The sequence below is a fragment of the Sinohyriopsis cumingii genome, unplaced genomic scaffold, assembly GCF_028554795.1.
Source record: "Sinohyriopsis cumingii isolate HCF-2022 unplaced genomic scaffold, ASM2855479v2 utg001397l, whole genome shotgun sequence".
Taxonomy (NCBI): domain Eukaryota; kingdom Metazoa; phylum Mollusca; class Bivalvia; order Unionida; family Unionidae; genus Sinohyriopsis; species Sinohyriopsis cumingii.
In genome coordinates, this window is record NW_028315993.1 from 3645396 (window position 1) to 3666158 (window position 20763).

The 20763-nt window shown below is 35.5% G+C and overlaps 1 protein-coding gene across 1 annotated transcript in view; it reads right to left on the reverse strand.

Moving 5' to 3' along the window:
* The window catches only part of LOC149772552 (uncharacterized), a 187124-nt gene that overhangs the window by 135671 nt on the left and 30690 nt on the right, over positions 1 to 20763 (reverse strand). Inside the window, exons 2-3 of the mRNA XM_089947671.1 lie at positions 6113 to 6895; positions 3506 to 3594 (exon numbers count right to left, since the gene is read on the reverse strand). Of these exons, the coding sequence (XP_089803797.1) occupies positions 3506 to 3594; positions 6113 to 6895 (872 nt within the window). The remainder of the gene's footprint in view (positions 1 to 3505; positions 3595 to 6112; positions 6896 to 20763) is intronic.

Below are 20763 nucleotides of genomic sequence, written 5' to 3' on the forward strand. Positions count from 1 at the left end.
TCATCATTTGTTTTTTGTTTTTTTTTGTATTATGTTTTGTATGGTGAAGGTTTGGACAGTCTAGCTATATCAAATTCTATGAGTTTCTTCTATCGAACTTCCCAAGAATAATAAGTGTATTTTTTGTTCTTGTATTATGAGTGCTTGTGTTGCGTCTGTGATATATATACCTTAGCATATATTAAAGGGGCTTGTTGTGACTTGGTGTTGTATATTTAAGTTTGACTTGATTGAGCCTTAGCACGTTCTTTGGTCAAATTATGATATGCAATTCTCCATATTAATAAAGCATTTGAAGACTTTCTCTTAATTTGTAACATTCATTTGGGTATAGTACTGGCAAAAGTGACGGTTATACCCATAAAAAAACATATTGCTGAGTTATGAAGTGAAAACAGTTTTTAGTATAGGGTCACCTAAGACCAGATGATAACATTTTTGAATAATTTCGTATTATGATGGGAGGCCCAAGAACAGAATCTTTATTTAAAACTCTCTGCTTTGGTTCCACATCACGTCATTTTTGTTCCTTTAAATTGGAAATATATGGCCTCAAAGAAAAGGACTTTTACGATGAGTGCTCTCTCTACAAGACATCAATACAGCTTGGATGGGGAGTAAAATCTGCCCTGAGAGTATATTTCCCATAGGACTTAAACTCTAGTGAATGTATAACAAGCCAGCTGTTGGTGTATATCAGTTCTAGTCAAGTGTGGGATATCTGATTACTTTTACTGTCAATTGATATTTCAAAGCTAATTAGATTAAGGCTTACACTACATAGTTCTAGTCTATTTTTAGAACATTTTTTCCTCTCTCATTTTGGTGGTGATAGAAGAGTTTTATTTATGCATTTTTGGCAGGGATTTAAAGGTAACTGTTTGTTCTTGATAATATGAGCTCAGGGTGTTGTTGTCTGTGTGTATTTCGGCGACAGTGCACAGTGAGTAATAAGGCCTTGGTGATGATCCAGAAGTGAAAACTGTGCTCTGTTTACATGCTGCTATGATGACAATCCAGCATCTCAAAAAAGAGCAGGTCAACCTTTGACAAGAACTTCACAGTGAAGTCATCTTTGAAGGTAGTTTAGATTAACATATGATTTGCATTGTTACACAGTGGAAAGGTCAGTAATGAGAAACAAATATAGAGAACATATAGTAAAATTAATTGTGTTCTATGTCCGTAATGCAAATTTTGACCATTGAGGAATCAATTTGTTGTATGCACACTTAACTAACATTGGGTTATATAGGGTTTCAGTTACAATTTTTAATTTAAGTGTAGTTTTGTTGCTGTCGGTAAGAGAGTACGGTTGCTCCTGCAAGCAAGCGCTCTGAAAATTTTTCCCCTGCAGTTGCTACCCAGCAAATGGCAGAATTGTTCCGGCAGAATTCCGCGGGAGGTACAAAAGGCTTTTCAGCATCTCTACCAGGACGTGTTCGGGTTTCCGAGGGTCACGTTAAGATCTCCGTACGTTTAAACTGAGCATGGGAACAAATCTTTTACTATTTTTTTTTACTATGAATACCATATAAGGAAGTGCACAAAGAAAATGTAACTCTTTTATTTATTATTTTGCGCGAATCAGAATTCATAGTTATTTCACAATATGTACATGAATGAAATAAAATAATGGTTTTTTTATAGAAAATGTTGGATAGATCTGAAACAGTTTTGAAATCTACATCTGTGTAATAAAACCTTTATAGATATTGTCAGGATTTAAATCAGCAACTTCAGCTTAGATCTCTGTTTATCAGTTAAATAGTATTCAGACAGTATATTTTGGATTCTGTGAGGTCATGTCAAGTGTTTCTTGCAGATTTTGTTCAAATAATGGTGTATAATACAATTCAATATAAATAGGAAATATAATAATAATAGTAATAATAATAGTAATAAGTGCAGGTTTGAATATAGAGCAAATGAGTATTTATCAATGCTCTTTTCTAAAGTTCTTTGTAACTTTGTAAAGCTGTCGAGTGTTTCTCAAGGTTTTGTACATATGCTATTAGTTATTTGTGTTACAGCCATTGATTGTTTCTCACGGCTCTGTTTGAAATTAACCTAGATGAATTTAATGAAAGGTTAGCCAATGTTCAAAAAACTATATCACTAAACAATAATCTGAACATTAAACTTTGACATTGATAAATGTTATTATCAATTTCTATCATAAAACTGTTACTTAAATTACTTATGTTTTTCTAGTTGCACACAAACACTGTGATATAAAATCAACGAGTTATTACTTGGAAGTGATGCACCTGATATTTGAGTCTTGAAATGTTAATGCCATACAAGTTTGTGCATGTTAATAAACCAGATGAATCTTGAATTTGAGTCTGCATTTCATCCCTAGTCCCATTCTTATTGTAAGGGTTCACCACTTCATCAGAGAATAGGAGACTTCTTGGCAAAAAGGTCCAAGTTTAACTGGGCCTTTACTCAAATGAGAGTTAATAAGCCACAGAGAACATAGCAAGTGTTGAATTTTCACTGGAAGTTTAACATCCAATGCTACATTGCAAGTGTTTTAGTGAAAATCCCATGCTGCTATGATCATCTATTCCAAATTTCAGGATGTCAATTGTGGTGGCAACATTATATATCCAAGAGGCAATGCTTTTATATAAGATCAGCTAGTGTTGTTCCGATTATCAGTTATAATCGATCATCAGTTGCTTGAGCAAACTAATAAGATAATCAATTGAGACACGTCCTAATCGATTGTGTGTTAAAGGAGACTACTTATTTTAAGTTTGTATGCAAAGCGCAAAGGCTAGTAAAACTTCCAGCCAGTAAAGTTAATCTGAAGTATTAGTTCCCTTTACAGCTATAAATATAAAACCATCGGATATTCCATAGGTGCAAAATTTCATAATTAGGAACATAATGTCATGATTACATTCTCAAGCTGTCAAATTGTTGAGTTAATAAATTTAAAGACATTTCGATGATTTGTTTCATAATCGATTACCAGTTGGTTAAGTGAAACCGATTATTGATTGTGAAGTTCTGTCCAATTCCTGTCACTAAGATCAACTAGATCTTGTCATGAACGTGTCAGTAAAGTTTCATGGCAATTCTCTATGAAGTTTAGGAATAGAATCAGATGATGGAAAATGGGCCATCCCATAAAATCTTATGGTCTATAAATATACCAGTAGACTGCTATACAAAATCACACCAAAAAATTGACCAAATGAAATTCAAGCAAGGTCATTATTTTTCAGCTTTAACTTTGTCTTCAATTACAACCTGTGTTATTTTTATCAAATGTTCCGTGACTTTCAAATATTAAGGGAAATTACCTCTCCTAACTTTTCAGTTCTACTGTAGAATAGACCCTGATTCAAAAGTAAACATGCTTGATTAGTAGTAAAGGTGTATCATCAAAGCATCTCACACTTCAGAAGTTATGTTTTGTGATAGAGTCATACTGGAAGTGAGCTACGAATAGTGTGGTAAACTATATGAAATGCATGTATGAAGCACTTACATTTCTCTGTCCTATCTGTATGGCTGTCTCCTCAATGACAGAATGTCTTCTTTCATCGCTCACTAGGACTTCTGAAGCTTTATGACTTCCTACAGCAAAAGAAAATTTGTCCCAGCTAATTAGCAATACAGCAAAACATTGGATGTGAATGAGGTATTTATTAAAATATATACAAACTAAAGTTTACAGTAACATATGTCTGGGAATAATTCAATTTTCATAACACAGCAGGGGAACTACTGGCCAAAAGTATTTTAAGAAATTCCAGATCAGACTATTCTTTCTTGTTTAAACTGCTTAGTACTGAAAGCATCCCAGAATGACAGTGGGAACTGGGGTAGGTTGGGGGTGTCTTGAAATAGCTCGAATTTCTTGATCAGCAAGATTTAAGGCTACTGGGCTCAACCTCAATTACGTAAACTAAAAACCAAATTAACAGCAGTCAGACTTAACCTTACAATGTTCATATAAGTATGTGTTTTATTTTCATTAAATTATACCTTACGTTTTCAAACTTAAGTCAGTAAGTAAAAATTTTAGAAAGTGACTGGTGGATATTCTTTTCTTTCTTCCTATTCTCTTGCAACTTTTTTTCACCACCCCACTGGAAAATTATACGATGCTTCTCTGGTTTGGAGGGAAGGGGAGAGTACAAAAATTACACGTGTGTGTGTGATTTGGATTTTTAACGTAGCTTTAACAACTTTTCAGTCATATCGCTACGATGTCTGCAATGTGGCAGTTTATAGTGATGTCTAGCACTGGGGCATCATGCCGCAGACATGTAGCATGATGTCCCACCCAGTCACATTATCCTGACACCGGGCCGACCAGTCCTAGCACTAACTTCTTAATGCTGAACGCCAAGCGAGGCAACTGTTAGTACCATTTTTGTAAGTCTTTGGTATGACTCGGCTGGGGATCGAACCCACGACCTCCCGCATCCGAGGCGGACGCTCTAACCACCAAGCCACCGGAGCGGTAAAATTACACTTGTAACTAGGTTGATAAAGTTATACAAAACTATGACTTCCCTATATATCTCTTTATACCCCGACTCAGATTCAATGTTTTTAAAAAAGAAAGAAAAACGTCATATAAATACTGCAAAAAAATGCTAATTTTCTGCATCAATTTCAATTTTCTAATCTGGGCTCAATGCCAATTCATTCACAAAAACCAGCTTAATGAAAATCAAACTTTATTTTGCAATATATCATTTAGGTTTGTTTTATTTACATCAATTTATTCCCCACATTTTCAAAAAAATTTTTGCCACCACTGTAAAATTGTATGATAATTCTCCAGAGGGGTAACACAAAATAATGTCATCTAGCATGACAAAAATTGTTGTTCTTTTTAAAAATTAAACAATCCATGCTTTTTGCATCATAAAAATAAATTGCATCAGAAACAAAAATTCCATTATTTTTTGTAAATCAGAACCTTAAAATGTCCTTATGTAATGTGGCAAGCATACAGTATCAACTATTATTTCACAATTTCCGATGCACACAGAAACTGATCATTTTATTTAAAAAATGTAACAAGATGAAAAAGTTTTAAAATTATCGATGATTTCCCTATATATCCAACCTAAAGATTTTAATTAAATAAAAACCGGGAATGGGAGGGGATCAGAAAAAATGTCATAGTCTTAGAAACAAATGTACAAAACTTGCTCATTTTATAACCTGACTGACATCATAGCACTACACAGGATTTTCCTTACTAATACAGCATAATATTTACGTGAGCGAGTCCATATTTTGCAAGACGTGAGATATTGTTCGCCGTCTAAGACAAATATTTCTTTTATTTTCGTACCCTTGGTAATTTTATTCTTTTAGTACACGAGTACACATGTACACTTTTTTAGTTTGCTCAATTCTTCTTACAAATGGTGTTAGAAATATTAAAACTAAGCATTCAAAATATTGGAAGTTTTTATTGCAAACAGAAACTCGGAAAGGAGCATCTTTCTGATTTTTGGCAACATCTTCCGTTTGGTTTTAAAATCTGCCTATTTAACCGATAATACCCCTAACATTATTTTTGTTCTTATTTTTTTTTCACTGACAGTTAACCTGTGATATAAATTTCCAATTGTAAAAAAAAAAAATATAGATAGAAATTCGTTGCTAAAGCAAGGAAAGATTAAGACATGGGTGTATAGAACAAGTGAAGACATCCTGCGGCCATCTTTGTAATCTATATTTAACCATATTGAATGGCACGCGCTTGGAATGAAAGCGAGACAAACTCGGTACAAAATGTCGTCGTTCTTTTAAGCCGTTGATAAATTATGTCTATAAAAAGTATATTATTATTATTTACATATAAATACATATATTATAAATAAATAGTACAAATAAATGTAAATTACTTAACAATATTAAAGTGTAAATAATATAAATAGTATAACAACAAAATACCGTTTTATGTATATCTAACCATATCAACATGACTAAACTGTCTTATTTGACATATTGTTTTCTAAATTTAAAATTAAATCTTTGAGAATTCTCAATAAATGAAGTTTGTAATTTAATTGATGACGTCATTAAAAGTTTTCAATGTCAATAAAATATAAGAAATATGAATTACCTTGATACACGGGTTGGAATATAGTAATGTCACTACTTTTAAAGCATGTTGCATACAGACGTCCATTGTCCCAGAATAATGCATTGAGATTCCGTGGAATTCCTTGTGTGAAAATGGCGACAAGTTCACATGAAGCTGTAAGTTGATAAATACTGGAATAACGGAATCCATAGTTACATACGAAAATATTCCCGTCTTCATTTATAACGATTGATATCGGGTCTTGTAGACGTTGATGTTTGTATGTATATTTACATTGACTGGGATTCAACATGTCGAATCCATAGACACCAGTATTTGGGGATTCATTACCAACATTACACAAGACATAAATAATGTTGTCTTTTGTTGTCACTCCACTCAATCCGTCCCCTTTACAAATCTGGTGAATTGTGTCAACATGTCCGTCGTCAAGTGACACAACACACCAGCACATCGTGCCCTGTTTTTTACCAGTGACAACAAGACTATCATTCAATCTGACAAAACCATTATATCTATCCAATCCTCCCTGTATACGTAATCTCTTGGTCGTTTTAATACGACGTGACATGACTTCAGAATCGATGGACATAATTTTTATCAGACCGTCTTCATGAATGACACAAATTGTCATGACGTCCATCAGACACATGTCACGTGGTATTGACTTCAGTGTGTCTGACGATGCCAGGAATTTTCCATCTTTGAGTCGATGGATCCGAACTTGATCCGTGTTGTCGTCTAGGACGACTATCTTGTCTTGGCAGGCGACAACAGAGTTGTAGTCCGGGGACTTGTCGGCTGTGGAAATAAAGTGATATAAACATGAATACACATCTACACAAAAATATTAGACATGTATAATTATATTAAAATATGAAATAACTTGAACATGTGAAGTGTGTAGGTATTAATACATTAATAATAGTTTAATTAATATATCTATGACTTTCAATATTCATTAATGTTAAAGTTGTTATACTTATTCTATTGTTCTAATATTAGCTCTCAAAAAATATTGCAATTGTTATGGTTGTTGTCGTATATTTACTAAATTTGCATATGTATATTTATATTAAAATACTAAAATAACTTGTATATTTACGTGATATAAACATTGAAATAATGCATTATATCAACATTGACACACATCTACACAAAAATACTATACATTTATAATTTAAATACTAAATGACTGACCATTACAATCGTCGTAATGGCGTCATCATTGTATTATTGTTATTACAAGATAGATTTACAGCAGACATCACACAGACCCAGTAATCACACTATTATAGTTCTGTACAGTATTTCAGTAAACTGAAGATACTAACAATAGTGCGTTAACAGGTTCTGTCTGGAAACTGCTATAACCCCTCATTTTGAATCATGTTACGTACGTGCAAATGTATATTTACATTAAAATACTAAAATAACTTGTTCATTTACGTAATATAAACATTAAAATAATGCATACTATAAATGTTGAGACACATATATAAAAAATTACTATAAATGTATGATTTAATTACTAGACAAATGACCATCACAATCGTCGTAAAGGCATCATCGTTTTATTATTATTATTAATATTACAAGAGAGATTTACAGCAGATATCACATAGACCCAGTCATCACACTATTATAATTCTGTGCTGTATTTTAGTACACTGAAGATACCAACAATAGTGTGTTAACAGGTTATGTGTGGATACTGATATTGTCCCTCATTTCTAATCATGTTACGTACGTGCGTACGTTCGTGTGTATTAATCTTATACTCCTCCAAAAATAGACAAGACACATTAAGACATGGAGTCCATTCTTACATTTTGTAACTCAGGCTAGGTGTCATTCCTTGAAAGGATTAGAATAAAGATCTTCATCCCACTACCGCGTAATAACTGTACGCAAAACAGGGACATACATCAAAATGAGGGGGAATAAATTTCTAAAAAAAAAAAAGAATTTTAGTCAAAACGAGGAAACAAACTGATAGACTAACAGTTTTGCACATATAATAATGGCTGTCAATTGTAATGAGTAAAACTATGAAAAGCATGATCTAAGACTAAATTAAACACAGTTAACTTAATTTTGAGCATCAGAGAAGGTGAACCCACCTATTTTTCAGACAAAAATAAACCTTCCTACATAGGGAAGAAGATACAAGCATCAATAATGCTAAAACAGAAAGCGAATAGACCAATTTTAGAACAATTTTAGAAGCGTCCAAACACCGAAATAAACCTTCCTAAAAGAAAAGAATTACAACCTTAAAAATCAAAATAACTAACCACGTTGAGCCTATATTGGGATTTTTTTTTCGGACTGAAAACTCGATGGAAATGTCCAAATGGTGACAATAATCACTAAGGAATATATTACAAAACTGAACCAACTTGAGATCGCGCATGCTGCTGCTATTAATCGAAAAATTGTTATATTAAATAATGGTTCATCCGGAATCTTATACTGCCCGGTTAGCTCGAGAGCGACTTGAAGCAATTAAAAAATTCATCCCCGTGAGAGATTCTTTCAGGAAAAAAACTTACAAGCGCGGCAAGAAGAACAAGTTGAATTCGCAGAAGGTGCAGAACAGCTATGTAAACCCGTCACAAAAGTTACTGAAAAAGTTGCAACAGCTACTGAAGGTCTTCTTCCATCACTTAAACAAACCGCCGAACAAAGTGAAAAACAAGAAAACAAAAACGATTTTACGAGAACTTCCAACTGAAATTGCTGCAGCTCAACCTCCACTTGTCGATGAAGAAATACTTGAAGGTATGGCAAAGATCGTGCTGAAATAGGGGATATAAAAGATCGCATAGAAGAAACAGAAACAGAAGCAGAGTAGGCCAGGGATAAAGTTGATGCAAGAGATAAATTTACCGAAAAAAGTATTAATTTAATAAGGAATATTGTAGGTACAAATGAATTAGCTAAGTTTGCTGCGGAAAGTTATAATCGACGAAAAGAATATTTAAAAGATGAGGATGCCAATGATGCTATAGGTCGTGAAAGTTGGTACTTCGTGTATACTTTGAAATTTATCAGGTTAGAAACAGTGATATTAGATATATTGCATTATCTAAAACAATAGATGAATATTTTACACGAATACAACAACCACAAATACAACTTTCCTTACCGCAGCAACAGACAAAACAACAGCCACAACCTCAACCGCAGAAACGAAAGAAACAAACTACTCGACTACAATTTACGAAAGAAGAATTTCATGATGCACCTAGTGCCACTGGTAATGTTTTGGAAAGCGGTCTTGTTTGTCCTGATAACAACCTCGATGACGTACAACGGTTAGAAGTTCTCATAGGAGGAACGCGCGCTGGTAATAACTCACCAGAAATAATTCATGAAGCAGCTGATATTTGTTGACGATTATTTCAAGGTGGTATCATGGATGTTGGCGTTTACCGAGAACTCATCGATGAACTTGTCGACCATGACTAGTCATTGTTACAGTGATTAGACGTAACGATAACAAATAAAATGATCAGACACAAAAGTCAGCTTAGACCTGTAATGGTTAGAGTAGTAAACTCACGATTACCAACCTACAGAGCAATTTACGGAGATGGATTTGGTAACGTTGTTCAGGGATTATTCGCGAGGTTAGCTCCAAAAGTAGCACCTGTTGCAAAATAATTGTCAATGAAGGCTATTGATGAATTTTCGTGAAAAAGCTCCTGGTGCAATTGTCAATTTTTTGGTAAGGAGTTATTGGCAATCAAAGAAAGACTAGCACGATTAATGCGACGAAAATCACAGCCGGTGAAATTACCACGGACTGCTTTACCGTCTACTGAAGTTATGCCTGCAGATGTCAGTAAAGTAATAAATCAAGCCGCAAATAAAAAATAGCATCCTTGATGGATCAAGGATCTGACGAAATACAAAAAAAAATATTACTGCAAATTTAATAGCAGGGAGTGGACTTTGTACTCGCTCGACAAAGTTAACGTGGCGTTGTTTAAATCGAAAGTATATAATACAATGTTTAATCGCACGTCCGACCCAGCATTTGACATGGATGAACCGATTTACAAAGATGAATCATTACGATATTATCAATTTTACTCTTATGATGCAAGACAACCAAATCAAGGCGGGCGAATTGAACTTCAAGTTCAAGATAGAAGCTGATATTTCTTGCCCTGCGAGGCAATTATTGAAGTAGAATGTGAACTTGTAACGAATGTTGCGAATAATGTACCTTACGCAGCCAATTTGCGAGTTGGTTTTGCCAACAACGGGATTATGGCATTATTTCATAACGCTACATATATGATTGATGGAAAAAATATTGAATCAGTTCAGAGAGATGGTGATGTTGCTACAACAATAATTGGTCTAGCGAGATATTATGATGATTATACAAGATCAGCCAGTCCATCAATGATGTTTACTAAAGATATTACTGACCCCGCTGATCATGTTCAGCATATTAAGGTACGGACACCACAAGATACTGCAATTGTCGGACAACCAGCTGATTTTGAACACGAAGCGAGACCAGGCAGTGAATTTGATATTATAGGAAACATTAGTGCAGATTACAACTTAGGATTAGCAACAAGCCGAGCAATGCTGGAACGAAATAATAGACGATTTTCGTGCGCGATTCCATTATCTCACATCTTCGGATTTTGAGGAGGTGTTAGAAAGGTCATCTTTGGAGCTAAGCACACAGTTGTGCTCGTGAGAAAAGGTGATGACAATGATGTAATTTGGCGAGGTGCTGGTGTTGCTGAAGCTGGCAAAGTAAATATAACAAAACTCTCACTATGGATGCCCGTAATGACTCCATCAATCGAAAAGGAACAAAAATTAATATCATTCATGGATCAAGGCGATAAATCATTGCTATCATGGTAACCACAAATGCTATTCAAAGTACTGTTCAGGGTTTATTTACTTGGCATATAGCATCACAAGGTGTTTCTGCGCCACGACATATTTGTATTACGTTTCAATATACTAATCGGATCAGCAATCAAGAACTTTCTCATATGATATTTGATAATTTTAAGGTTACCGGGATTTCTTTGAGAATAAACGGACAACAAGAACCGTCTGAAGATATATCATTAAATTATGACAACAATCATGAGGCGCGCGCTTTTCACCGTTTGATGACATATATGGGTCGTGATCAAAACCTAGATACCGGTTTGCAAATATTACAGCTGGATTTTACAAAATTATATCCGATCTATTATTGTTCACTGGAGCATCTTGATTTATGTAAACAATCTGTTGTTGATGTACACTTTCGAGCTCAGGTAAACCAACCTCCCGAGGTTGCGTTGTGTCCACCAGGTCCTTACAGAGCAATCGCGGTTATACTTAGCGACAAAGCGATGTTACTTGAAGGTGGTAGTGGTCGAATAATGGTCGTTGATGCACCAGTAGAAAATCTTTAATTGTACTATTTAAAAACACGAGTATTATCATAAATGTCATATCATCACGTTAGCGTTAGACTGACTCCTGGTCAGATTAAAATAAATTCAGTCAGATTCAGCAAAGAACTGCGGAATGAAAATTTCACTAAATCAAGATCAAATAACGGGTGATCAAAATAAACTATCATTGACACAACGTCAACTTAAACGTTTTAATGACTCTAAACAATCAAAGCAGGTATCAACCTTAGCCTTTCTGCGGGCGCGATTAAAGACACAATTAAAACAGGTGGTATTTTTCTACTTCTCGCAGCTATTCTAGCATTAATTTCAGCAGCCGCACCTGCCGTAGCGAAAGCAGCAACATTAGGTGCTGTTGGAACAGCTGCTGGAATGGCATTAAAGAAAGCAACATGAAGAGGATTGAAAAAAGGGAAAGGGTCTAAGATTACTAGAATTTTGTTGCTGAAGAGGTCTAAGGCTTCCAGGAACACCATGTTAACTATTCCAGCATCAAATTTTGATTTACCTGATGCTGCTAAACAACTAAAAATAAAAACTTCAGGGGTATTTTCATGCAAGATCAATTACAACAACGACCAAACAGCGCTTAAACGGGTATTATTAATCTCGATGATAATTTAGGACCTGGAACTCTGGACCGCATACGCAATTGATCCACGTGGAATCGTTTATTTCAATTCATACGGATTAGCTCCACCAAAAGAGTTTATGCATTATATATTAATCAGTTAAAAATTCCAGTTTGGTATTCAACCCTACCAACACAAACAACGACAGATCCGCCAATATACGGCCGTGAAGTAATATAGTACTTGACGCTATATCAAAGTCATCCGCGGCACCTCATGAAGTCGTGCATGATCATACGACTAGCAGCTTCGTTTTAAACAGATCTCGAGATCGTAGATAAATATAATGCTTGATATTTGCGGAAGATCATCTCACAGCATCTCTAAGGTTAAGAAAAAATCCCATGGCATTGATCTATCCAAGTACGCAACTAAAGATGATCTTGCTGATATTATGAATCTTGCTGCAGTTGACCGAGATGAAGTTGTTGCTTTTCAGGACCGATATGGTGTTTTAAAAACGAGCAACATCAAATGGTACGATATAGTTTGACGAATACTTGGTGCGGTCAAGGATAACATTCCAGTGTTTACCGACGGTGGTAGAATCAGAGACTCGAGTATATCGTTCACAACTATCAGGGATGAAATCACAAAAAGCGTTGCTAATCGTTTGAAAAACACTGGCGATACAATGCCGGGTGAACTCAGCATGAGCGGGAATAAGATTGTGGTTTTGAGGGATCCAACATCCGAAGAAGTTGCCGCGACAAAAAAAAAAAAATACGTTGACGTTAACTACAACACCGTAGATGGTAAATTATCTACGTTGCGGGCCGAGTACAATGTTCACGTACACGCGCTTAAAAATCTCCGTAGAAATTTTAGAGAACCTAATGAAATCGCAGATTAATTTTTTGGTAATCCGATAACCATTGACGTAAAACTCTCTGATATCAAAACAAACATTGACACAATTAAAAAAAAAAAAAAACATTCAAAGACATCGTTAATAAAGTTAATCTAATTAAGATTCCTCCGGGAATAACTCCCAGGCAAATTACCAACATAGCGTACACAGTGTCATCCGGGTTCCCATCATGGTTGCAGCAAAATAAAACTCTCAAACATACCGCAACGGTTACTGGTGTGTACAGGCTGTCTGTGTTCAGTGCTGCAAAATTTGAAATATTTACAACGTATCCATGGCGTCATTCAACCAATAAGTTCTCTGGAGTTGTATCTATCATATTAAATAGCGGAAACGAAGATATATTTGTTCTTGAGGCAGCTGATAAGAAATTAATCGCAACATCTTACTGGTGGAGTCTAGAATTCGTAGCTGAAACACCTCAATTAGTTACTGCATAAAGTATAATGAGTATCACGAATTATGTTGCATCGCAACATTATAGGTATAATCAAGTTTGTGAATGGCAAATAAAATTAAAAGATACCGTCGAGCAATACACAGTAAAATAAAGAAATATCGTAGACGAGTAGTTATCGTTGATGTAATCGTTTATTCAGTATCCGCTGTTGTTGCTGGAACAGGCGTATTATTATCAGTAATAACGATGATGGCTCCAGCAGCCGTAACCATCTGTATTTAGCTACATTGCAAAAAAAAAAATATGTACCTTCATGAATGAGAAATTAAATGATTATATCATAAAGTTACATGCAGCGACAACAGGATACTCCAAATTATCATCGCTGTTATCAGAAAGTCTTAATGATAGAGTAATCTCTGATTCTGAGTTCTCAGAGATGATTAAAATATAGCACGATGGCAATGGTATTAAAGGTACAAGTATATCTAATAATGGCATTACAGACAATGTCAGGAAAGCTACTTCAACAGATTGTAAAGAACAAACGTCCGCCCAAAACCACGATGATCTCTGTAAGTTCGACTATTCCTGAATTTAACGTTAACTTCCCAACCGCGATTCTGGTAAAAAATATCGGACTATCACAATTACGAGTATATCACAGCTGGCCAAATATCAAAATCATGTATGGATCAGCGGCAAATAATTCACTTGTATTTGCTAATAAGATTAAACCGGATGGAACACCTGACCGGCAGGTCGTTGAATACCTACTGGCAGAAATGAGATTGAACAAATCAACGATGAATTTGCGCGTAGAATACAATCAATAATCGGAAGAGAAGCAAAAAATCGATTAACGTTCATTAACCAACTTTGTCCTCGCCGATCGAGATACGTGATGTGATGTGATTTTTTTATTTTTAACGTAGCTTTAACAATTTTTCAGTCACATCGCTACGATGTCTGCAATGTGGCAGTTTATAGTGATGTTTAGCACTGGGGCATCATGCTGCAGATATGTAGCATGATGTCCCACCCAGTCACATTATCCTGACACCAGGCCGACCAGTCCTAACACTAACCTCTTAATGCTGAACGCCAAGCGAGGCAGCTGTAAGTACCATTTTTTTAAGTCTCTGGTATGACTCGGCTTGGGATCGAACCCACGACCTCCCGCATCCGAGGCGGACGCTCCAACCACCAGGCCACTGGAGCGGTGACAATCGAGATACACTCGCCCGATTACGCTGTTGATATTTATCAATCATCAATAAGATCCGACTTAGGTTTGCCTGAAGTAGCACCTGCGTATGAAGGACCACCAGGACCGAAGTTAATTGAATTGATCACCGATGAAAGAAAGTTTGCAACAACTAATACATATCGAGAAGAAGAACCATGGGTTTATAAAAGATATATTTCCCCTGCTTTTGAGGGTTTAATATACCCTAGAGTCAGATTTATTTTTTATTATGATAATGATACTAATAAACATAAATTTAATAAACAACATGTTAATAATTATTCTCATAAAATCACTTCGGAATTCAAATATACCATGAATCGTCTAAAAAAAATTGTTTTTAAGTGCCACACAACATTGCAGTGAGGATATAAAACATCAGATCATCGCAATGATACAATATTTAAATTATGTTATAGTTGATCTTGAAACCGCCAATAAACAAATTATTAAAAACATAACTGATTCTGCAGACTGAGTAGTTTATGTTTCAACATATAAGGAATTATTTCTAAAATAATATATGATTACAGAAAAACAATTACCAAATTTTATAATGCCAGAATTTGCCACAGACGGACAAAACAAATTAATTAACTATATTAGAATTTTCCTAAAATTATCGAGACGTGGAGAAAGATAGATCCGACGCCGGTTATTCTCAGACACAATAATAATCCATTTGGAGGCCGTCGACATGTATCTCCTGGAATCGTTAGTATAACATCAACGATCGCGATTAATCTTGTTTGTGATGTAATCGATGGCAGCTATCAAATAGATCTTGGAAAGTCAGTTCAGGCTCAACAAGGATACGTTTTATACTTATTCACTCCCCATGTCCCTCCTGGGTATTCGATGGTACAAGAACCACTCAATGGTGTTTATCTACGGTGTCATAACAATCTATTGTCCAGAATAAATTTAAAACTTACCGATCACTTGGGGCGCTTAATTGACCTTCCTGGGAAAGAATTGATAATAAAGCGGTATGTGATTTTTATCTTACAATTTCTAATCGTAGATTAAAATTTTAATTCTCTGGTTTTTATACCTCTGAATAATCAGAATTAAAAAAAATAGAAAATGGTTAATGAGTATAAGCAGTAAACCTATCGGAGATAGTTTATCTCTAACATTAATGGAAAATAATTTTTTGTTTATATTTTTTTTAGAATGCAGATTTGTATATTTTATTTGCTACGGAATATATTGAAAACCTGCAAATATAAAAATTTTTACCAACTGCATATGTCGATCGAAATATTTATTCTTCGCCAGTCTCTAAATTTGTGGAGACAATTGCTTTGGCGCTCTTATCATTACAGCCACTATTACCGGATTTACAATTCTGACTTTGTGTGGCAAATCTCAGATTAGATAAAGAATTGTTCTGAGGGTCCGAGTCAATAAGATCGATCACAAGGCCGTCATCGATCAATCCGTTGAAACACTCGAATATAAATCGAGGACATTAATACTTTTTCTTCCCAACACCAAACATGAGATAACCAGTATTATCAACAAAACCAACTGGTTTTTTCAAACCTACTGTGTCTGATCACACCATCATTATTTGCTTCGTAGTTCGGTATTATAGGATGCTTCACAAAATCTTGGTGTGATGTGTTTTCCATTTTTCATGTAATAACATCATTTGTTTAAATCATAATTTCCCAAAAATAATTACTTTGAAATTTTAGATAATCCTCTACACATTTTACGGCCCTGTCACTGTCATTATTTTTTCATAATATCTTTTGAATCCCTGTATTTTTGTTCGCACATTGTAAACACAGCTGTGTTTTTCCTCTGACCCCAACACCACATCGCAGACAAGTAATTGGTCCTAAACTTCCATTACGAACGCGCTGCAAATGATATCTGCAGAATTCTTTTCTGCAGGATTTATTACATGGAGTTAATGAGCCTATCATCAACCATTTGCATTCATCTCTTGCTTGACACATTATATATATAATATTTAAATTTAAATGTTTGCCTTAATTATACTATGAACGAATTCGAAAGATTATCCAAGATCAAGCCTTGGAAAACATAAATTTGATCTTGACAGGATATCTCCTGACTAACCGATGCGAGGTCTGGTTGATCCGAAAAATAAAAGCTTGGTTAATAAAATTCACAACGCTAAGAAAGAATTTTACAAAGATGGTGCAGCTCACGTATGATCAACGTTCAAAATTATACGCGACAGAGGTGTCGACGGTGTCAAGAACGACAAACGAGCGGCGACTATCATTAACTACCTTGACAATCGAAAATATGTTTTCGGAACAAAATTTATTGTACTAACATAAACAGATAATTGGATTATCCGTGACAAATATGATCCTGTCCATCATAATAAAAAAAATTGTCATACTGAGTAAAAATTCAATACCAGGAATGTTAACCTCTATGGACAAACCGTATTATGAGCGAGCGTATCCTGTAACAGTGGTTATTTATGGAATCTATCCGATAAACGAAAACCCTCGCGATGATGATCTGAAGCCGATGAAATTTTCATCCTTGACTTTGTCAAGGCTAACTTGTGTAGCTGAGCGAATAATTGAACATTTTACAAATGCGACACGCGGTAATAAATTAACGGATACACGACGTGAAATAATAACCAAAAGGGCTGATTCAGTCAAAGATAAAGGAGCCACTATAAACAACGTTTCTCGGTTGGAGAAGAAAATAAAAATTCCAGTAATCCTAACAACAATAACAGGAGAAGTGTTGTACGAATCGAAACATTATAAAAAAGGAGGAGCTCCGATAAATATTGTTGATCATAACGCACATGCGTGGGCCAGTGCAGTTACGGTGTTTCCACGAGATCGAACTGTGAGAATTTACTCAGATAACATATTTGATTTTATCCACGAAATAAGTGAAAACGATTTTGTGTCAGTGTGGTTGTTTTCAAGTTCAGACGATGAAAAACATGGTCATTTTGTACGACCTAGCAGCGAAATATATCGGAAAGAATCTTTTCACGAAACGATGAAAAAACCTGCGCATAAGTTTTCGGATAATAGTGATGAAAAGTTATTTAGTAATTGCTTCACAGTTCAATCAGTTGCAGCACACGCTAACCGAATAAAGAATTCATAGAAACCAACACGATTAGAATTTCTTGAAGACTTACAGGCTAGTTGTTGTGAATACAGACACGGCGGATTATGGAATACCAAGCATGACCGTGATGATATGATATCAGTTGATATGGCCCCTTGTTATCCCGGAAGTTGTCTTGGAACGGGTGAGTGTGCTGAGTATTTTAAGCTGTTTGGACACCCCACAGACGAAATGACGCGAGTAGCAATTAATAGACCATTATCTGATTTTGACCTGACCGGGAATGCTCGTATTGTATCATTTGAGTTTGCTGAAGGTCTCCATGCGATTTGTTATTGCTGGTTTGGTAGTCATTTTTCAGGAAAATGCTGGGCACCGATGGTACTATTATGATATATGATTGATTGTAAAATACTGACATCGCTGACGGTCAGTGAAGCAATTATATCATATCGGAAGCAGACCAAAGTTTGATTACCACCATCAGAATATATCAGTCTCGATGACGTCATTAAAGAATTTGGGGGAAAATGCCCTGATGCTTTAGAGGATGATATCATCAAAGAAGCTCCTAAAATTCTTAAGATTAAACTCAGCAACAGCGAAAAAATAGCAAAGGATCTCGGCAGAAAATAATCGGTAAATTCACTCAAGGTGGAGCATATGATCATAAACGACATTCTGTACGATTAATTATGGACGATGTTGAGTATGATTTTATAACAGCTGATGCAACGGCGAAAAATATATTTGTAAGTCGAGTAAACGCCTATTTATCTGACGGAACAAAGTTGGGTACAATTGTTAGTTATATGGACTGAGATTCTCCTCAGTTTACTCATTTAAGACCTTCAATGCTCGCTTATGTTTCCATACATTTAGTATCAATGATGAACAAATTCCCTGACACCGCAGGTAGAATTGCAACGGATTCATTTTAAATCGATTAAAAATATAAAGTACTAGTGAGTACGTTTATTAGCGATGATGCATCATGGGGTTCGTGAAGAATAAAAGAAGAAATGTTATATGATTATACTGAATCAGCAGATGTTGCGATCAAGGATATTTATTGTAAAAATAATCAGATATCAGAAATGTCGTCTGCGCCATCCGTACATGATCCAGTATCCTGATACAAGACCTTTTATCTAAACGGATCGGAAATTCTGGTAAGACAACTCGTGTTATTGAATTATTTAGACAGAATTCAGATATGCTTTAACTCCTACACACAGACTTGCAAGAGAAATGAAAGAACGAGGAATACAATCCTGTACTTATCACAGCTTTTCTCGATGGAGCGGAGACCCATGGACTCCTGATCGAATGTGAGAAAAATAAATTCCTAAAATAATAATTTGCGCTGATATATGTCCAGTATCTAAAGATATATTAAAAACATTTCTCGATTGGTCATTAAAAAAATGCAGCTGTGATAATGTGCGGCAACTACGGTCAACCACCACCCCATGTTGGACAATCTCCACATTATTGGCTAAAAAATTATGTTAACCACTACAAAGTAGTGGCCGATGATCATAGAGCACTTGAGAGTTTAAAAAATTAATCAGATTGCTGTCGAATACAATTCAGTGTGAAGCAATGCGCGAAATAATTTCAGAGACTTCCATAAATGATTTTTGGGATAAATGGAGACCAAATGATGTGATAGTTGCAAGTAGAAAGATAGTTCGGCACCCATGATCGTTTCTTTTTGGTCACATTCTTTCTGAATGTTTTTCGTGGGGTACACTTCATGAGACGTAGAGCTTACATTCATGCTACTGTATATTTTTGATGGGTGCCAGCTTTCTCTGACTGTCTATGCGTTTCCTGTACATCCCCCCCCAAGAAAAATCCCGGGGAGTGAAAAAACTCACTCACCACGTAACTTGCGTGGTAAGGGATGTACACGAGGGGCTGGCCCCCAATTATAAAACCATAATATCGGTACCACCGACAAATATGCCGTTGCGAGATTTGATCTGCAGTCTTAGACTCTCTCGGATTGAAAATCCGACTCGTTACCACTGTACCACAGACCTCGTCTACGACATATACGCGAAGAAGTTATTATGTACTCGACTACCTGGAAATTGTTGATCACATGACAAACTGACTCAGTGATCTACGTATTTTATCCACCTGTAGACAGCACGAACCTTACCTGTAAACAAAGCAGACGAACAGACACTCGCGTGGATAGTCGCACACAAAATGTACCTGTAAAAGGTATACAAATTATGGACCGGGAGAATAATTTACCCGTGAAGGTATAATTATGGACCGTGAGAATAATTTACCTGTAAAGGTATGCGAAACAGAACAATGGGCCGGCAGAAAAAAAATTACCTGTAAAATACGTGTCGTCTGCTGACCCGGAAGATCTTCCTATCTGTACGCGGTAAGGTTCGATAAACTCTACTAACCAGTCTGACGGTCGCACGGCGTTATCTCCCTTCGGTTCGCTATAATGACTCTCTCTCTCTCTCTCTCACTCTCTCTCTCTCTCTCTCTAACAATACTGACAAATGATCCTCTGTTTATATTTGTTTGAAAAGGTGGATTTTTATATATTTTCCGCGACTTTTTGTACTGAAGGCTGGCAGATTTCAAAATATTTGCTAGCAGCATATATCGATTGAAAAATCATCTCTTCACCAGTAACAGTATTTTTTGATTTAACTGATCTTTTACTAGCTGTCTTAAATGTACCAGTCCATCCTCGTGCAGTATTATCACTTTGCGTAATAGCTTGCAAATTAGATAAATTCTTATCACTTTTTACACTGTTGATGTGATCGATAACAAGATAATCTTTGATTTCACCACGAAAAACCTCGTAGACGAACCTGTGACAGTAATACCTTTTTTCAGCTATAAATCTTAGATAACCAGCATTATCAACAGTATCAACTGTTTTGTTCAACCGACAGTGTCTGATTATGCCATTACGATTTGCTTCGTAGTTTTT